At 37.4% G+C, this 14,117-nt stretch overlaps 1 protein-coding gene and 1 pseudogene across 1 annotated transcript; one reads left to right on the top strand and one right to left on the bottom strand.

Moving 5' to 3' along the window:
• The first annotated feature begins 5,511 nt into the window (after window positions 1–5,511).
• LOC143546421 (BTB/POZ domain-containing protein At5g60050-like) lies at window positions 5,512–8,092 on the top strand. The gene is made up of 2 exons (XM_077038092.1): window positions 5,512–6,760; window positions 7,669–8,092. The coding sequence occupies exons 1-2, from the start codon at window positions 6,284–6,286 to the stop codon at window positions 7,951–7,953; spliced, it is 762 nt and encodes a 253-aa protein (XP_076894207.1). The 5' UTR covers window positions 5,512–6,283; the 3' UTR covers window positions 7,954–8,092.
• Window positions 8,093–10,158: 2,066 nt separating this feature from the next.
• LOC143546428 (proline-rich receptor-like protein kinase PERK4) lies at window positions 10,159–11,751 on the bottom strand (annotated as a pseudogene).
• Window positions 11,752–14,117: the final 2,366 nt, after the last annotated feature.

The following is a 14,117-nucleotide window of genomic DNA, read 5'->3' as shown; positions in this document are numbered from 1 at the left end:
TGTTAATTTAGAGTGACAACATGATGATGATAACATGATATGTTGTACATAAATAAGACAATAATTACCCGAGGATAGAATATCAAAAAAGAAAGAATAACTTGAAACTTGGATTTTTGCAACATTTGAAAAGCAAGAACACAATTGAAAATGTAAAGTGTTGTGGTGAATGATTTGTAGAAGTATGAGAGCCTTTATATAGGCTTCAAATCGTTAATAACAAGGTTGAAGTGATTAATTGCATAAGCTAGTCATAAGGCTAGTCTTAAGCAATATTAATCACCAAATTAATGAGTTTTGACCAAATTTGATGAAGGGGGAATTTAATTATCAATAAAAAAAATAGTCTAGGTTCATCTAAGACTTGGAAAAACGAGTCAAATGGCGGGAATTTAGAGAGGATGAGAAGAAGGCAGTTGACCCGTCTTGAAGAATACCAATAATTATAAACAATTAAATAACACAATCAATACTCAATAAATGCGGAGATTTTATTAATAATCCGAAAAGTATCAAAATTTTAAAATGGTTCGGGTTTTTGGGTTTTTAAAAATGATGAATGTCACAATACGTGAGTTTTAGAGTCTTGTGTTGTTGAACACACTCTCATAACTTAAACACTTGTACTAGATAACACTTAACGAGTCAAGTGCATTCTTTTGGCTTTTGAGAAAAGTCTATTACACGCGTCACCGGGTGAGTTCATTCTTTTTCCAACTTGTTTTCTGGATTGAAAACACAACTATTTTCGTATACTTGTTTTCTGGATTGAAAACAACAAAACTATTTTCATATACTTATTTTCTGGATTGGAAATAACAAAACTATTTTCGTATACTTGTTTTCTGGATTGAAAACAACAAAGCATCTTCCTTACTTGTTTCTAGATTTAAAGCACAAAACATTTGCCTATACTTGTTTTCTGGATTGAAAACACGGACATATTTGCATTATGAGTTTCTGGAAGAAAACGCAGAAATTTAAGAACATAACAACTACAAGAGAAATTTTTTTAGTAGACAAATTTCATATGCATTGCTTTTCGCACTTGACAATTCTTTTTAGTTTTTTTTTTATTTATAGCTTGTACTTTACATTATATATATTGTTGTTATGAACACTAAATAACTTTTTTACGCTAGTATTCTTGATTGAGTTATAGAGAAATTTATCTTATAGTTCTGATCCCCTAAGTTGTTGGTTGTTTACCTTCGTTATGGTAATTAGTTTTTTTAGAAATGACCCAAAAAGAAATGACACAAAAAAAGAGTGGGATCCGTTGAAGTCATGAGACTATTGACAAAACATATCTTGAAGCATGTCTTCATGAAATAACACTCTATGGATTTCAAGGAAGTAGCCTTAAACCAATATCATGGAAGAATGTAGCGGAGAAATTGAAAATAGAACACAACTTCACTATGGATCAAAAACAAATGAAGAACCACTATGATTATTTTAAATCAAAAATTTTTGCTTGGTCAAAGTTAAAAAGGCAAAACCGACAACGTTTATGATCCCGTAACAAACAGTTTTAACTTGTCAGAAGAGGAATGGCAAATTGAGATAAAGGTATTTCCTTTGTATAAATAATTATTATTATTGCATTTCTATTAATCTTATAGTATTTTATAATATTTTTCACACAGACCAAAAAAAGTCATAGAATCTTTGAGAAGTGTGCCATTTCTTTACCCAGAGTTTTGTATTCAGTTGTTTCAGGGCTCTACTTCAAATGGTTTTGATAGTTGGGGGCCACCTTCTACACTTCCTCGTCCTTCTAACCAAAATTTAAAAGATCTTGAGGATTTCAAATTCACTCAAATGGAACCCTGACTCAAGGTGTTAGTGAGGAGTCATTCGGTCGATCTAGGGAAAAATATAAAGTTAAGGAAACATTTAATTCAAAGCTAATAGAAGTTAGGGCCCATATTACCAAGGTGGCAAAGATGTTGATTCATCATCATCATCATCATCATCATCATCGTACTCAGTATATCCCACCAATAGCAAAGCTATGGTAGGGTCTGAGGAGGGTAAGATGTAGACAGCCTTACCTCTAACCCGTAGGAATAGAGAGGCTGCTTCCGGTGAGACCCCCGGCTCGATAGTAGTTTTGCATTAAGCCTTGGACTAAGGCACATAACACTCAACCATCAGGACGCCAACCGATTGGTGCATGTACCATTGTCTTTCGACTATCAACGCCACCACATGATGCCTGATTAACCTTCTGTTAGTTTTAACGTTATTTTCACGAGATTAGTAAAATAATGTCAAAATTAGTGCAATTTCACTTTTGCCCATCCGAGGGTTCACACATATGTTGATTGAAAAGCACAATCTTTTTAATGACATGGATGCATGCATGGAGAAGTTGGAGACATTGGGATAGGGAGAGCTTGATGCCAAATATCAAACGGCACTTTTTTTTTTGGCGAAGTGCTGATTTGAGGAAAGTGTGCTTACGACTTCAGCCACACGTTTGTGAGCTATGGGTTAAGAATGTGGGATCGATGTATGGATTGTTTTAATTTTATGTGCCATGGATAGGCTTTTTTTGGATGTTTTTGTGGATTTTATGTTATATATGATTTTCTTTGGATGTTATGTTATGTAAGATTTTCTTTGGATGCTATGTTATGTTATGTAGGATTTCCTTTGGACGTTATGTTAAGTAGGATTTTTTAATGTGATGTTGATGTTATGTTAGGATTATTTTGATATTATCTTATAGATTTTAAGCATATATTGGTAATTTTTATGACAGGTTGCTTATGGATTTGGACGATGAGATTATAGTGTTCATATTCCTTTGTTGGCATTGGCTAGGGTTAGCCTCAAGAAGAATTGAAAGGATAAGAGACCTGAATTCGGCATTGACCAGTCACGCATACACACAAGAATTGTTGCATGGATCTTCTACATAATATTATGAGACGATGCATCTTTCACGTGATGCATTTGTACTATTGTGCAACCATTTTAAGCAAAGAAATTGGTTGCAAAGTAGTTTGGAAAAAAATTGGCTACGTTTTTTATTATTATAGGACAAAGTGATTAAACGAAGGTTTCAACACTCAACGGAAATGATTCAGAGATGTTTTCATGAAGTTCTAAATGCAATGATGAATTTCGCAAGAGAAGTTATAATCCCAACGTCTTTTAATGAATTCTCAAATACCTCATAGCGACATAGAAAGCTAAAGCAAATTTCCTGGAGCAATAGGTGCGTTAGATGGAACTCTTATGTATGCGATCGTGCCTGCTGATCAACAAACTCGTTATAGGGGAAGAGGAAAAGGTGAATATTTTCAAAATGTCTTAGTTTTTGTGTTTTTGATTTATATTTTAACCTTCGACGAAGGAGACATTTCAGTTATTTTAGTTTTTGTGTTTTTTATTTATATTTTGAGTTATTAATTTTTTATTAAATTTTTTGAATATTTTTTTGAAGGATTTTTAAAACCCTTTGCATTTTAACCTTTATATTGGTCAAGATGGTTTAACTTTACCCATCTTGGCTCATACTCATCCTAACCCTCTATTTTAAAAATTCATCCTGACTTAAACCCATTCTTACCCATCACCTAAATCCAACTCAACCCACTTATATTGTCACCTTTACTCATAACCATTAGGCTGCGTGCTATGGTGGGGGGCTTCGAAGCCCCTCCACAGTGCCACGTCAGCGCCACGTGGGCGCTAGGGGCATCGAAGCCCCAAGGCATAATGCCCCTCTATGGTGAGGGGGCTTCGAAGCCCAACCTTTTTTATTTTATTTTATTTTTATAAAACAAAAAAAAACCAATACAAATAAAAATAAAAAACATATAAATAAAAAAACCAATACAAATAAAAATAAAAACCCTACAAATAAAAATAAAAATCCTACAAATAAAAATATAACTAATGCTCGTCGTCGTCGTCCTCGTCCACGTTTGCATATTTGGCCAATATCTTTGCTCTTCTTTTTTTCATCACCGCCTGCGACACAGGATCTAGATGAGATAGATCTTTTGTGATAAGCTCGAGTTCCTTTTGTTTCGTTCGCTCCAAGTGGGTCGCTTTGTATTCCGCAAGCATCGCCTTTCTTTCTTTCTTCATGCACCTTTATGAGGCCCTCCTGTCTTTGTTTTTTAATCATGGCAAGCTCGGCTAGCCTCCACTCAAAGTTTTCAAGATGCGAGCTCGTGTCGGAACTCTTAGAGGATGTGGTTCTGGACGAAGATCCTCCACCTCTAGCCGCCGCCTTGGCTTTATCTCTTCCTACCGGCCGTGGCAACTCATTCGGTTCGTCAAAAATTAATTCCGGATCCAACTCGTTTAGATTAATTTGACAACGACCATCGGACATGGGCTGCGACGGCGATTGATCGGCCGAAGTAGATGTTGTCTTTTTGGACGCCGGACTTGCGTTTCGGGTATTTAGGTTTGAGGTACTTGCGATGACGTGTACGTCATTGGCGCCCGAAAGAACATATTGGGGGTAAACGATGGCATGGGTGGAGGAATCGTCGGTCGTTGTTGGTTTGCATAGAAAGGGTTGCTAAGGTCGACGTTATTTGCGAGCAAATTAGCCCACCACATGCAACTCGGATCCCACATGTTTTGATTTGGGTTTGGGTTCGATGTTGAGCTTGAGCTCGTGTTCGTGTTCGGGTTCGGGTTAGGATTCATGATTTGGTATGAAGATGAATGTTGTGAAGATGGTTAAATTTGGTGTTAATATGAAAGTTGTTTGAGTAAAATTGAGAACAATGTTTGAATTTATATAGAAATGTTAATTTTAATTTTTTTTTAAACGCTCAAAAATTTAGCCGTTGGTGGTGGGCCCCACACCTCACCCCTCACTGTGCCCATCGTCCCCTCCACCGTTCCCCCCTCCACGCCCCGCCATGGTGTTTCCCCCCTTCCGCGCCCCATAGCAATAAGTCTTAAGACCTTTTTCATTTACGTTGTGTTCCCGAGCTCACTTGACGAAGGAAAGGAAAGGAAATGAAAACATTTCCATTCATTTTCTTTCTTTTCATTTTCCTTTCCTTTCCTTTCATTCATTTTTCTTTCCTTTCCATCCATTTAATTCCTTCCCAAATGGAAAGAAAGAAATTACACTATAAAACCCTTCATTTTTCTATTATTTCCTTTGTTTTCTTTTCTTTAATGAAACTCACAAACACACTTATTGTTCTTTCTTTCTTTTAATGAAACTCAGGAACATAACATTTTCTTTCTATCCCTTCAATTCCTTTCCTTTTCTTTGTTAAATGAAACTCGGGAACAGAGCGTTAATGATTCAGTATCAAGATGTTTCCCTAATTTTCTACAATTTACGGAAAATAAAAGGTAATCTCATCCCTTATCCACTTATATTAAAAATAGTCACTGAGCTCGCCTCAATCAAACTTATCATATAGACTTTATCAGTTATCATCCCCCAAGCATCACCCACCACGTGCACACCCTCCACATCCGACGGCCAACAATCCATAACCCCATCATCAAAATCTCTGTTTCACGGTTCATTTCACAACCAAATACCACCACAATGATCGGCGGTCCCACCGGAACCAAAAAACGCCACCGTGCCGGAAGCCACAGCCGCCTCTCATCCACCGCCGCGTTAATCGACACCTCTCGCCCAGACGGAACCCTAACGGAAGTCTCCCACAAACCGTTATCGTCATCCTCTTCCATCCGCTGATCCACTTCCCGTCATCATTCCCCGCTCCCACTCGCTCCAACACTCTCCAACGGCTTCAACGATCCGACCACCGCTGACGTCATCCTCCGCCTCTACCTCGATCAATCCTCACCGTTCGATTCCGACGATTCGGAGACACAATTAGCCTTTGATTCATCCTCCGAGTTTCAGATCTACCTCCACTCGTACGTACTCCGCCGGTCTAAATACTTCTCGGCTCTTTTATCCGACCGGTGGAAGAAAGAATCGACCGGTGAAATCGATTATTACCGGTTCAATTTAGCGGTTCCGTCATCCGCCGGTTCGATTAATAATCATTTAACCGTTCTTCAACTGTTATATAGTAATGAAATCAATACTGCTATAGATACTGTATCCACAGCCTTAGAATTGCTTCCGATTGCTTTAGAGTTATTATTCGAGGACTGCGTAACCGCATGTGTGAAGTTTCTCGAAGCTGTCCCATGGACCGAGGACGAAGAGCGGACAGTATTGAGTTTAATTCCTTTGTTAAGTGATGGGGAGTCTTCAGAACTTTTAGCTAGGGTTTCGCCTCCGAAATCAGACTTGTCGGAAGAAATGCTTCACGGATTGATATTAACTGCAATTCATAACCATCCCAACATGGCGTTTGCGAAGGCGTTTGTTGCAAAGTTGTTAAGGGACTTTTCGTCGAGGGAGTCGGCGAGGCGCGTGCTGGATAAGTCGTTCGAGACGAGTTTGAACATGGTGAAGGAGTCGTTGGATGAGTATTCGAGTCCGGACTTGCGTGGGGACCATAATGAGACGGAGGCGATTCAGAGGTTGAATTTGCATACGGCGATGACGAATGGGAGGCATTTGTTGTGGCTGATTGAGAGGATGATTGAGTTAAGGGCGGCGGATACGGCTGTAAAGGCGTGGAGTGAGCAGGCTTTGTTTACCGCAAATTTGCAGAGGGCGTTTAGGGATGATGCGTGGAGGAATATTGTTCCTGGGCTTCCTTCGGTTGTCATGAGGTGTACATGTAAGCTTGCGAATGCAGTTGCAGCAGGGGTTATTTTGGTTTCTAGACAGGTTTGTCTATGCCTTTCTAGTCTCTGTGTCTCTATGATGATTTATCTGTTATTATTATACTGTCACTCAGGCGAAAGTAGCGTTTATGTCTTTATGAAGTAGCATTCTATGCTTTTATTTTAATATCAGATATGTCTGGATATGGTTTTGCCCTTGGGTCTCCCTTGAAGCAACATCTATATCCCATAGAATATCTGAATATGTATGTTTTGCCTACAGCCCACATTCAGTAGTCCCTGCTAATAGCTCTGATGTGTGAGATTTTTTTTTCTTTCATGAATCTTCTTCTCTTTGTGTCTTTAGTTGCATTATTTATCTGTTATATTATAAAGTTTCACAATTTTCCTTTCTTTTTTGTGTTAGCGGCTTACCAATACAATATTTTAGCACCTTTTATAGACCCTACTAGTGTGTCTTTAGTTGCATTATTTATCTGTTATATTATAAAGTTTCACAATTTTCCTTTCTTTTTTGTGTTAGCAGCTTACCAATACCATATTTTAGCACCTTTTATAGACCCTACTAGGCTACTAATAGCTTTGCTATGTATGAGATTTTTTTGGTTAATGGATCTCCTTCAATCTTCATGTTTCTATATGATTTTATTTGTTACTATTCACTTTCACCATTTTCACCCTTTTTGTGTTATTGATAGCTTATTAATACCATATTTTAGTACTCTCTGTTTTCTGCTGTTTAGATTCCTTGAGTAGCACTCTATGTTTGTAATATGCCTTTATGTTTGGATATGATTTTGAGTAAGGTTTCTCTAAAGTTAGCCCCCTTTATCTCCTAGGATAGAGATGTGGTTTGTCTACTTTTCACCCTCCCCAAACCCTGCCAATAGTTTTGATGCATGTGTGATTTTATGGGTATGGTTACTTTTGTTGTTGAATCTTCACGTGCAGGTTAGGATGAAGTTGGTGAAAGACTGGCTGCCGGTGTTGATTGTGTGTAAAGACAACATGACACCAATGCTGACAAATCATAAATCACTGTACCTAGAACTGGAAGAAACATTCTTGAAAATCATATCAACTTTACCCATGTCTGAAGCTCAAGAATTGTTGCAGCAATGCTTGAGTTTTTCAACTCGAAACGTGGAGGACTGTCCTCACTTGGTTGCAGCATTCACTACTTGGTTCCGCCGTGCAAACCGACAGTTACAAGGTGATCACTTCCAACTTTCTTGAGTGTTATCAGGCTAATTTTGTAAAAGTTCTGTTGAAGGTTAAGCTTGATTTAACTCTGGTTTTGAAAGTTCACATGTATATACAACTGGTTTGTTGGGAATGTAGTTTACCTTGAAGAACCTGCTTTGTGTCTTTGTAAATGGTGATTGGCATGGATGATTTTACTATATGTTATTTTGATACATATGGCTCGTGATGGGTGATCCTGGTTTAGTTTTGTCTGAAACCAAGGTAATGAACCGGGTTTGATGTCTGGTGTTGGGTTTGTGTATTCTGAGTCTGTTCCCAAAATCCGAATAACATTTTATTATTTCAAGAGTAGACTAGGTGGAATGGCATAAGGTTATATTGCTAGTTTGATCTTCTGTTCCCAAAATCCGAATAACATTTTATTATTTCAAGAGTAGACTAGGTGGAATGACACATTTGGTCTTTACTACACAAGAAACTTATTCCCTAAAATTTTCAATGATCAACCCAAATTCAACAATAGAAAAGAATTCAAAGGAAGAAGATTTCATCAAATCCAAGCTAACCCTAATGGCTTGGGTGTCTGTATTATAACCATCGATCTGTTACAAGGATTGACTAGATACAGTAGTAGTCTCTCTAAAATACAAATTGACTATTTAGGGCGTGCTCGTTTCACGGAATGGAATTGGAATTTGCATAGGATTTGGAATTGGAATTGGAATTGGAAGGAATTGGATTTGGAATCTGAACATTCCGATAGGAATTGAAATTTGAAGGAATTGAAATCTCATTTCATTCTTAATGTGTTCGTTTGACAGATGAATTGGAGTCGGTGTTTTTTTTTCAACAAAGATAACGGCGGAAACATTTTAGTTTTCTATACTTTTTTTGTTTTCAATTTATATTTTGAGTTATGAATTTTTTATTATTATTTTGAATATTTTTTTGAGTGGTTTTTGTTCTCATTAAAAAAAAAGAAACATTCGAGAAAAGATTTCAACGAATTCACTTGAAATCTTACATATTTTGAAAGGATTTAGAATTCTTTTATTTAAAGGAATTGAATTCCAATTCCAACCGAACACACCATTTTAGTTTCCCACGAATTAAGATTTCAATTTCAACGAAACGAACACGTCATGTCATAGGATTTTAATTCCAATTCATTTGAATTTTCACGAATTCTGTGAAACGAACGCGTCCGTAGTCTTTAGGGGGTGTTTGGAATTGCTTATTTTCATCAGCTTATAACTTATTAACTTTTTAAAAAGTAATAAGGTGTTTGGGATTGCTTATATTTTTAGAGAAAAAATTCCATAAGTTACACTTTTTAAACTTATTAACTTAATGAAAAGTTATAAGGAGGTAAAATAAGGAATCCCAAACACCCCCTTATTTGAAAATATCAAACCGAACCGACACTAAAATGTTTGGAAACCAAGGGAGGTAACAGACCTGCCAATATCGGAAAATCTTTTGGCTTGTTACGCAAGCTAGGAATATGTCTCATTTGACGATCCTAATTTGTGGTACAAATGATCTGTGTTATATCATGGTATCATACTGAACCATCTACGCAAGGTGTAAGATAAGTAGATAACTCAAATTAAGGAAGCTTGTATTCGAGGTTGGATCCTGTTTTAGTCATTAATTACACCAATGGATGATTCCTCACACAACACGAAAATGTTAAATATGACTTAATCCCTAGGCATTCAAAATTTTTACAGATCCAAAATTTCTAAGGCTCAAAGCAAACTGTTCTAGAAATCTAACAAACAGGCGACCCTCAAATTCACGCTAACTTTCACAAGATTCACACACACCGCGCCATAAGTTGTTGCTGTAACAATGCTCAATATGGCACTCTTGTTATAAGTTTTTTCATATTCCACCATTTTCGCTTTTAGCTGATTAAGTGTTCTATTTAAACTTGCGCCCCTCACTTGATCTACTGCCACCCGACTCACCACTTGAAAATTCTTGGCTTGATGTCATTGCTTTGCCATACTTACGCAAATCAGTTTCTGAGCCTCCTACACTGGACATGTTACCCACGCCTCCTGCGTTTAGATCATCCAATGTAGCTTCACCTTCCAATGCACGCACAACCTGTCGACGTTGTGTTAGACAACACTCATGATTTCTATTTTATTAGCATACCGCTTTCTCATTTCTTTTATTTCAAGCAGGTCAATGGAAAACCAGCTAAAAGGAAACGTGACACACAAGTTAGTTAAACACGTAGCATACCTGACTCATTTTAGGCCGTCTTCTTGCAGAGTGTACAAGACATGCCGATGCACATACAATCATTCGATACATCTCCTCATGTTTATAGTTGTTCTCTAAACATTTATCCACCAACTCTTCATAGCTTCCGCCCTCTACTGCTTCTGCTAGTATAGGCCTAGTCTGAACAACAGAAATGAGAACAAGAACAAGTGAAACGAAAATATATACAACAGAAAACATGTCATCTAATATTGAAGTGATATAAACGCTTACCCAGTCAATTAAGCTATCATCATCATTATTTGACTCCGCGGGTCGTCTACCTGTAATCAGTTCCAAGAGCACAACCCCAAAGGAAAAGACATCTGATTTCTCTGTAAGCTTCCCAGTGGATGCATATTCAGGAGCCAGGTACCTTCATTTCACACACCTTATTCATTTTCTTTGTTAATCTTTAAGTAGTAACGTCATAATAGTTAAATTTACCCGAATGTTCCCATAACTCGTGTTGATACGTGAGTGTTGGTGTCTGTTGAAAGCTTTGCTAGTCCAAATCTGCTACCTAGTTCATGAATGAGTATCCTTATTAATATGCATTCGTTATTTTATATATGTATATTGATCCTTTTAAATTTAGAGTGAGTTTTTCCATAGTGCTATATAAAACTCATTGGTACCTTAGCTTCATAGTGTTCATCAATCAAAATATTTGCTGCCTTAATGTCTCTGTGGATGATACGAGGCTGACCTACATGCCATAAGAGTTAATTAGTCCACCCTACATATACATGATACATATTTCTATACATATATATGCAAATACAAAACTTAAAGAGGGGCTTACAATCTTCATGAAGATACGCAAAACCTTTGGCTGCCCCCAACGCGATGTTTAACCTTGTCGAGCCATTCATAGGTGGGGCATTTTTCCCTGTAAAGTAAACCACAACTTATGAGTAACAATGTAAAGTGGCTATATATACTAGAACCAAAATGTGGAAGAAATTAATGTGTTCCATAATCATACCATAAAGGTGATAATCAAGGCTATGGTTGGGAATATATTCATAAACCAACAATCTTTGTCGTCCAGTGATACAGTATCCGACAAGAGATACAAGGTGTCGGTGATGCACACGACTAATAATCTCGACCTCAGACTGAAACTCACGCTCCCCTTGACCACTTGTAGATTTAAGGCTCTTAACAGCTATCTCTTTTCCATTCGGTAAAACTCTTTGTGCACGTACCCAAAGCCACCTTGCCCTAAAAGTAGAGAGTTATCAAACCTTCGGGTAGCTGCGGCCAACTCATCATAGGTGAAAGTGCTCTTAGTGAACCCGAGAGCCACAGTTGGGTGAGGAGGTGGCAAGGGGGCTTGGTATGGCCCAGAGAACATAGAGGAGTTGAACTCACTACTCATCATACCAGGTGGCAGTGGCGGTGGTGCCGCCACCCATGATTGTTCGGAACTTACTGGACCACTAGCCGGTGGTGGTACTGGCGGCATCTTTAGATGGACATCATTTGGTGGTTGAGGTTGATTCGAACGATTTTCTTGTGCATAATAGGTGTTATCTGCAACAAAAACATTACACGGCCATTGTGATTCATCACTTCACTATTATACATGCCAAATAAATGGGGGGTTTTAGAGCCAGGGTATGTGGGAACCAGCAACTTTTACTATGAGTGTGATTTTACTGGATGAGTTTGTATATGTTATGAAAAGTAAGATCTAGTGATGGAATAATAATTTACCTTTTATCTGGTCATTGTCTTTATAGAAATACATCTCTTCAGGTCGTTTTCTTTTCCTTTTCTTGAGGACAGCCATCACGCATAATATCATGATAAAGAACATCAATCCGGCTGCAGCCACCGCTCCTACAGTAATAAAAATGTCATTACCGCCTTCTTCAGGATGAGGACGTGAAGGGGGTATCTTATGTTGTCCGGGTGGAAGTGGGGGTGGGGGTGGTGGGGGAGGAGGAGGAGGTGGAGGTGGTGGTGGTGGCGGTGGAGCCTTTTGATTTCCGTTGTTATTATTGTTATTGTTGTTGGCGTTATTGTTGTTATTATTGTTATTGTTGCCGTTATTGTTGTTACCGTTGCTGTTGTTGCCGCCGCCGTTGTTATTGTTGTTGTTGCCGTTATTGTTGTTACCGCTGTTGTTGTTGTTGCCGTTGTTGTTGTTATTTTTGTTGCCGTTGTTATTGTTGTTACCGTTGTTGCCGTTGTTGTTGTCGTCGTCGTCGTTGTTATTGTTTCCGTTGTTCTTGCCGTTGTTGTTGTTGTTGCCGTTGTCGTTGTTACTGTTGTTTTGATTGTTGTTATTGTTGTTGTCGTTGCTGTTATAATCATCATCCGAGGGCATTTTGAAATCAAGGTTGTTCTTTTAAATCTTAGTTTACCCTTAACAGCTCCCCCGAAACTTGAAGGCCGCGGTCAAGAAAACAACATATCATGATAAGGAAAAGAATGGAAGGGTATAAAGATTGATCAATCTTGGAAAACCCTTGCATAAAAATGCAAAACTTCCTTGTATATTGGACAAAAGTTGCAAATTTGCATGCAAATCTTTGATGTATTTGGTTGAAATGAGCAGGTGTTCTTGATTTGCAGGGTTGGAGAGAGAGCCGAAAAAGAAATGGAGGAGAAGATTAGGGTATAAGTGCGAATTCTGAAAGGAAGCAGGGAGAAAAACATTTTGCATGGTTACCTGCTCAACAAAGAAAACATGAGATTTCTTTCTATCCCCATAAAACATCCTATAAATAAGTTCCCTAAATTTTTGTTTTTCATTTCCATTTTTAGTTTCTTTTTTTCACATGATGGTTAGCATCAAAATCGATTTATGACTCATGAACTCTCACCTAGTGTTATCAATTCGGATTATATATCATATCATTTCTTATATGTATATATATTGCCGGAATTTAAATATATCAAACGATAGCTTTGATCTCTTTAACCACATCCACCTCGTAGGCTTTATAGTTTTAATTAGTCTTGAACATCTTTTTGAATCGTGTGCATATCACTTTCAGATTGAAGTATTTCGATGATAATATAGAAGTTTAATAAGACAAGTCAAAGAGAACAAGAACGAGTATGAGATATTTTGTTATGAAAATGTATCAGAAAATGACCAAAAACTTAAGTTTTAGAGTTGGACAATCATCCCAAAGTTTTATTGAAATGACACAATTTTTCATGTTAAAATGTATCAGTTGGTGGTTAAAAAGAATTGACAATTATTTTATTACCATCAGCAATAACTTTTGCTAGCAAAAAGTCTCTCTCAAGGATTGCTTTAGCAGTATGAAAATTGATCTGCCAGCAGTGCTGCTGATGCACACTTACTACAAATGCCACTTACTAATGATAGTCCAAGTTACTGTTGATCACATTTACTATTGACAACATATTTGTTGCTGTCACTAATGGACCTGATGATGATCATAGTTACTACGATAATAAGTTATCACTAATAAGTTGCACTAACTTACGTGATACCATCCTTTAAATCTTGTATATGCAACATAACTTCTTCTAATGTCCCTATGATCCTCTATGGGCCCTTTCCCTTTGATGATTGATAGTTTATCTATTCAAGATTCGCTCGATATGTTTCCTATCAAGCATTATTAGAGTTTCGATTTAGCTTGGACGTGGAGGAAACAGGTGGTGTTACCCTAGTGGACTGCTATTTAACGATAAAATATAAAGTTGTTAGAAAAAAAAAGGCACGGTTAGAACAAGTCGATCCATATGTGTTGTTACGACACTACAAAAGAACGTTTGGTTAGATGGTTTATTGTTGCCTAATACTATAAAAGCATGGTTTGTGGGGAAGATTGTTGGGTGCAAAACATATCCAATTTAATGTAAAAATTGATTCCACATAGAAAGCTTATCAGTTTATCTACTGCTAATAGGTTTTAGCATGAAGC

Source organism: Bidens hawaiensis, unplaced genomic scaffold (genome assembly GCF_021521415.1).
Source record: "Bidens hawaiensis isolate Kalapana, Puna unplaced genomic scaffold, B.hawaiensis_p1.1 tig00014338_1, whole genome shotgun sequence".
Classification (NCBI taxonomy): domain Eukaryota; kingdom Viridiplantae; phylum Streptophyta; class Magnoliopsida; order Asterales; family Asteraceae; genus Bidens; species Bidens hawaiensis.
The sequence above is the reverse complement of the archived record's forward strand: the minus strand, read 5'-3'. Positions and strand labels throughout refer to the sequence as shown.

What these genes read in the sequence shown, in the direction of transcription:
- LOC143546421 (XM_077038092.1), top strand. Translation starts at nt 6,284, where the DNA reads ATGCTTCACGGATTGATATTAACTGCAATTCATAACCATCCCAACATG. An exon ending in TTATTTTGGTTTCTAGACAG is followed by an intron (nt 6,761 to 7,668) that starts GTTTGTCTATGC and finishes CTTCACGTGCAG; the next exon opens with GTTAGGATGAAGTTGGTGAA.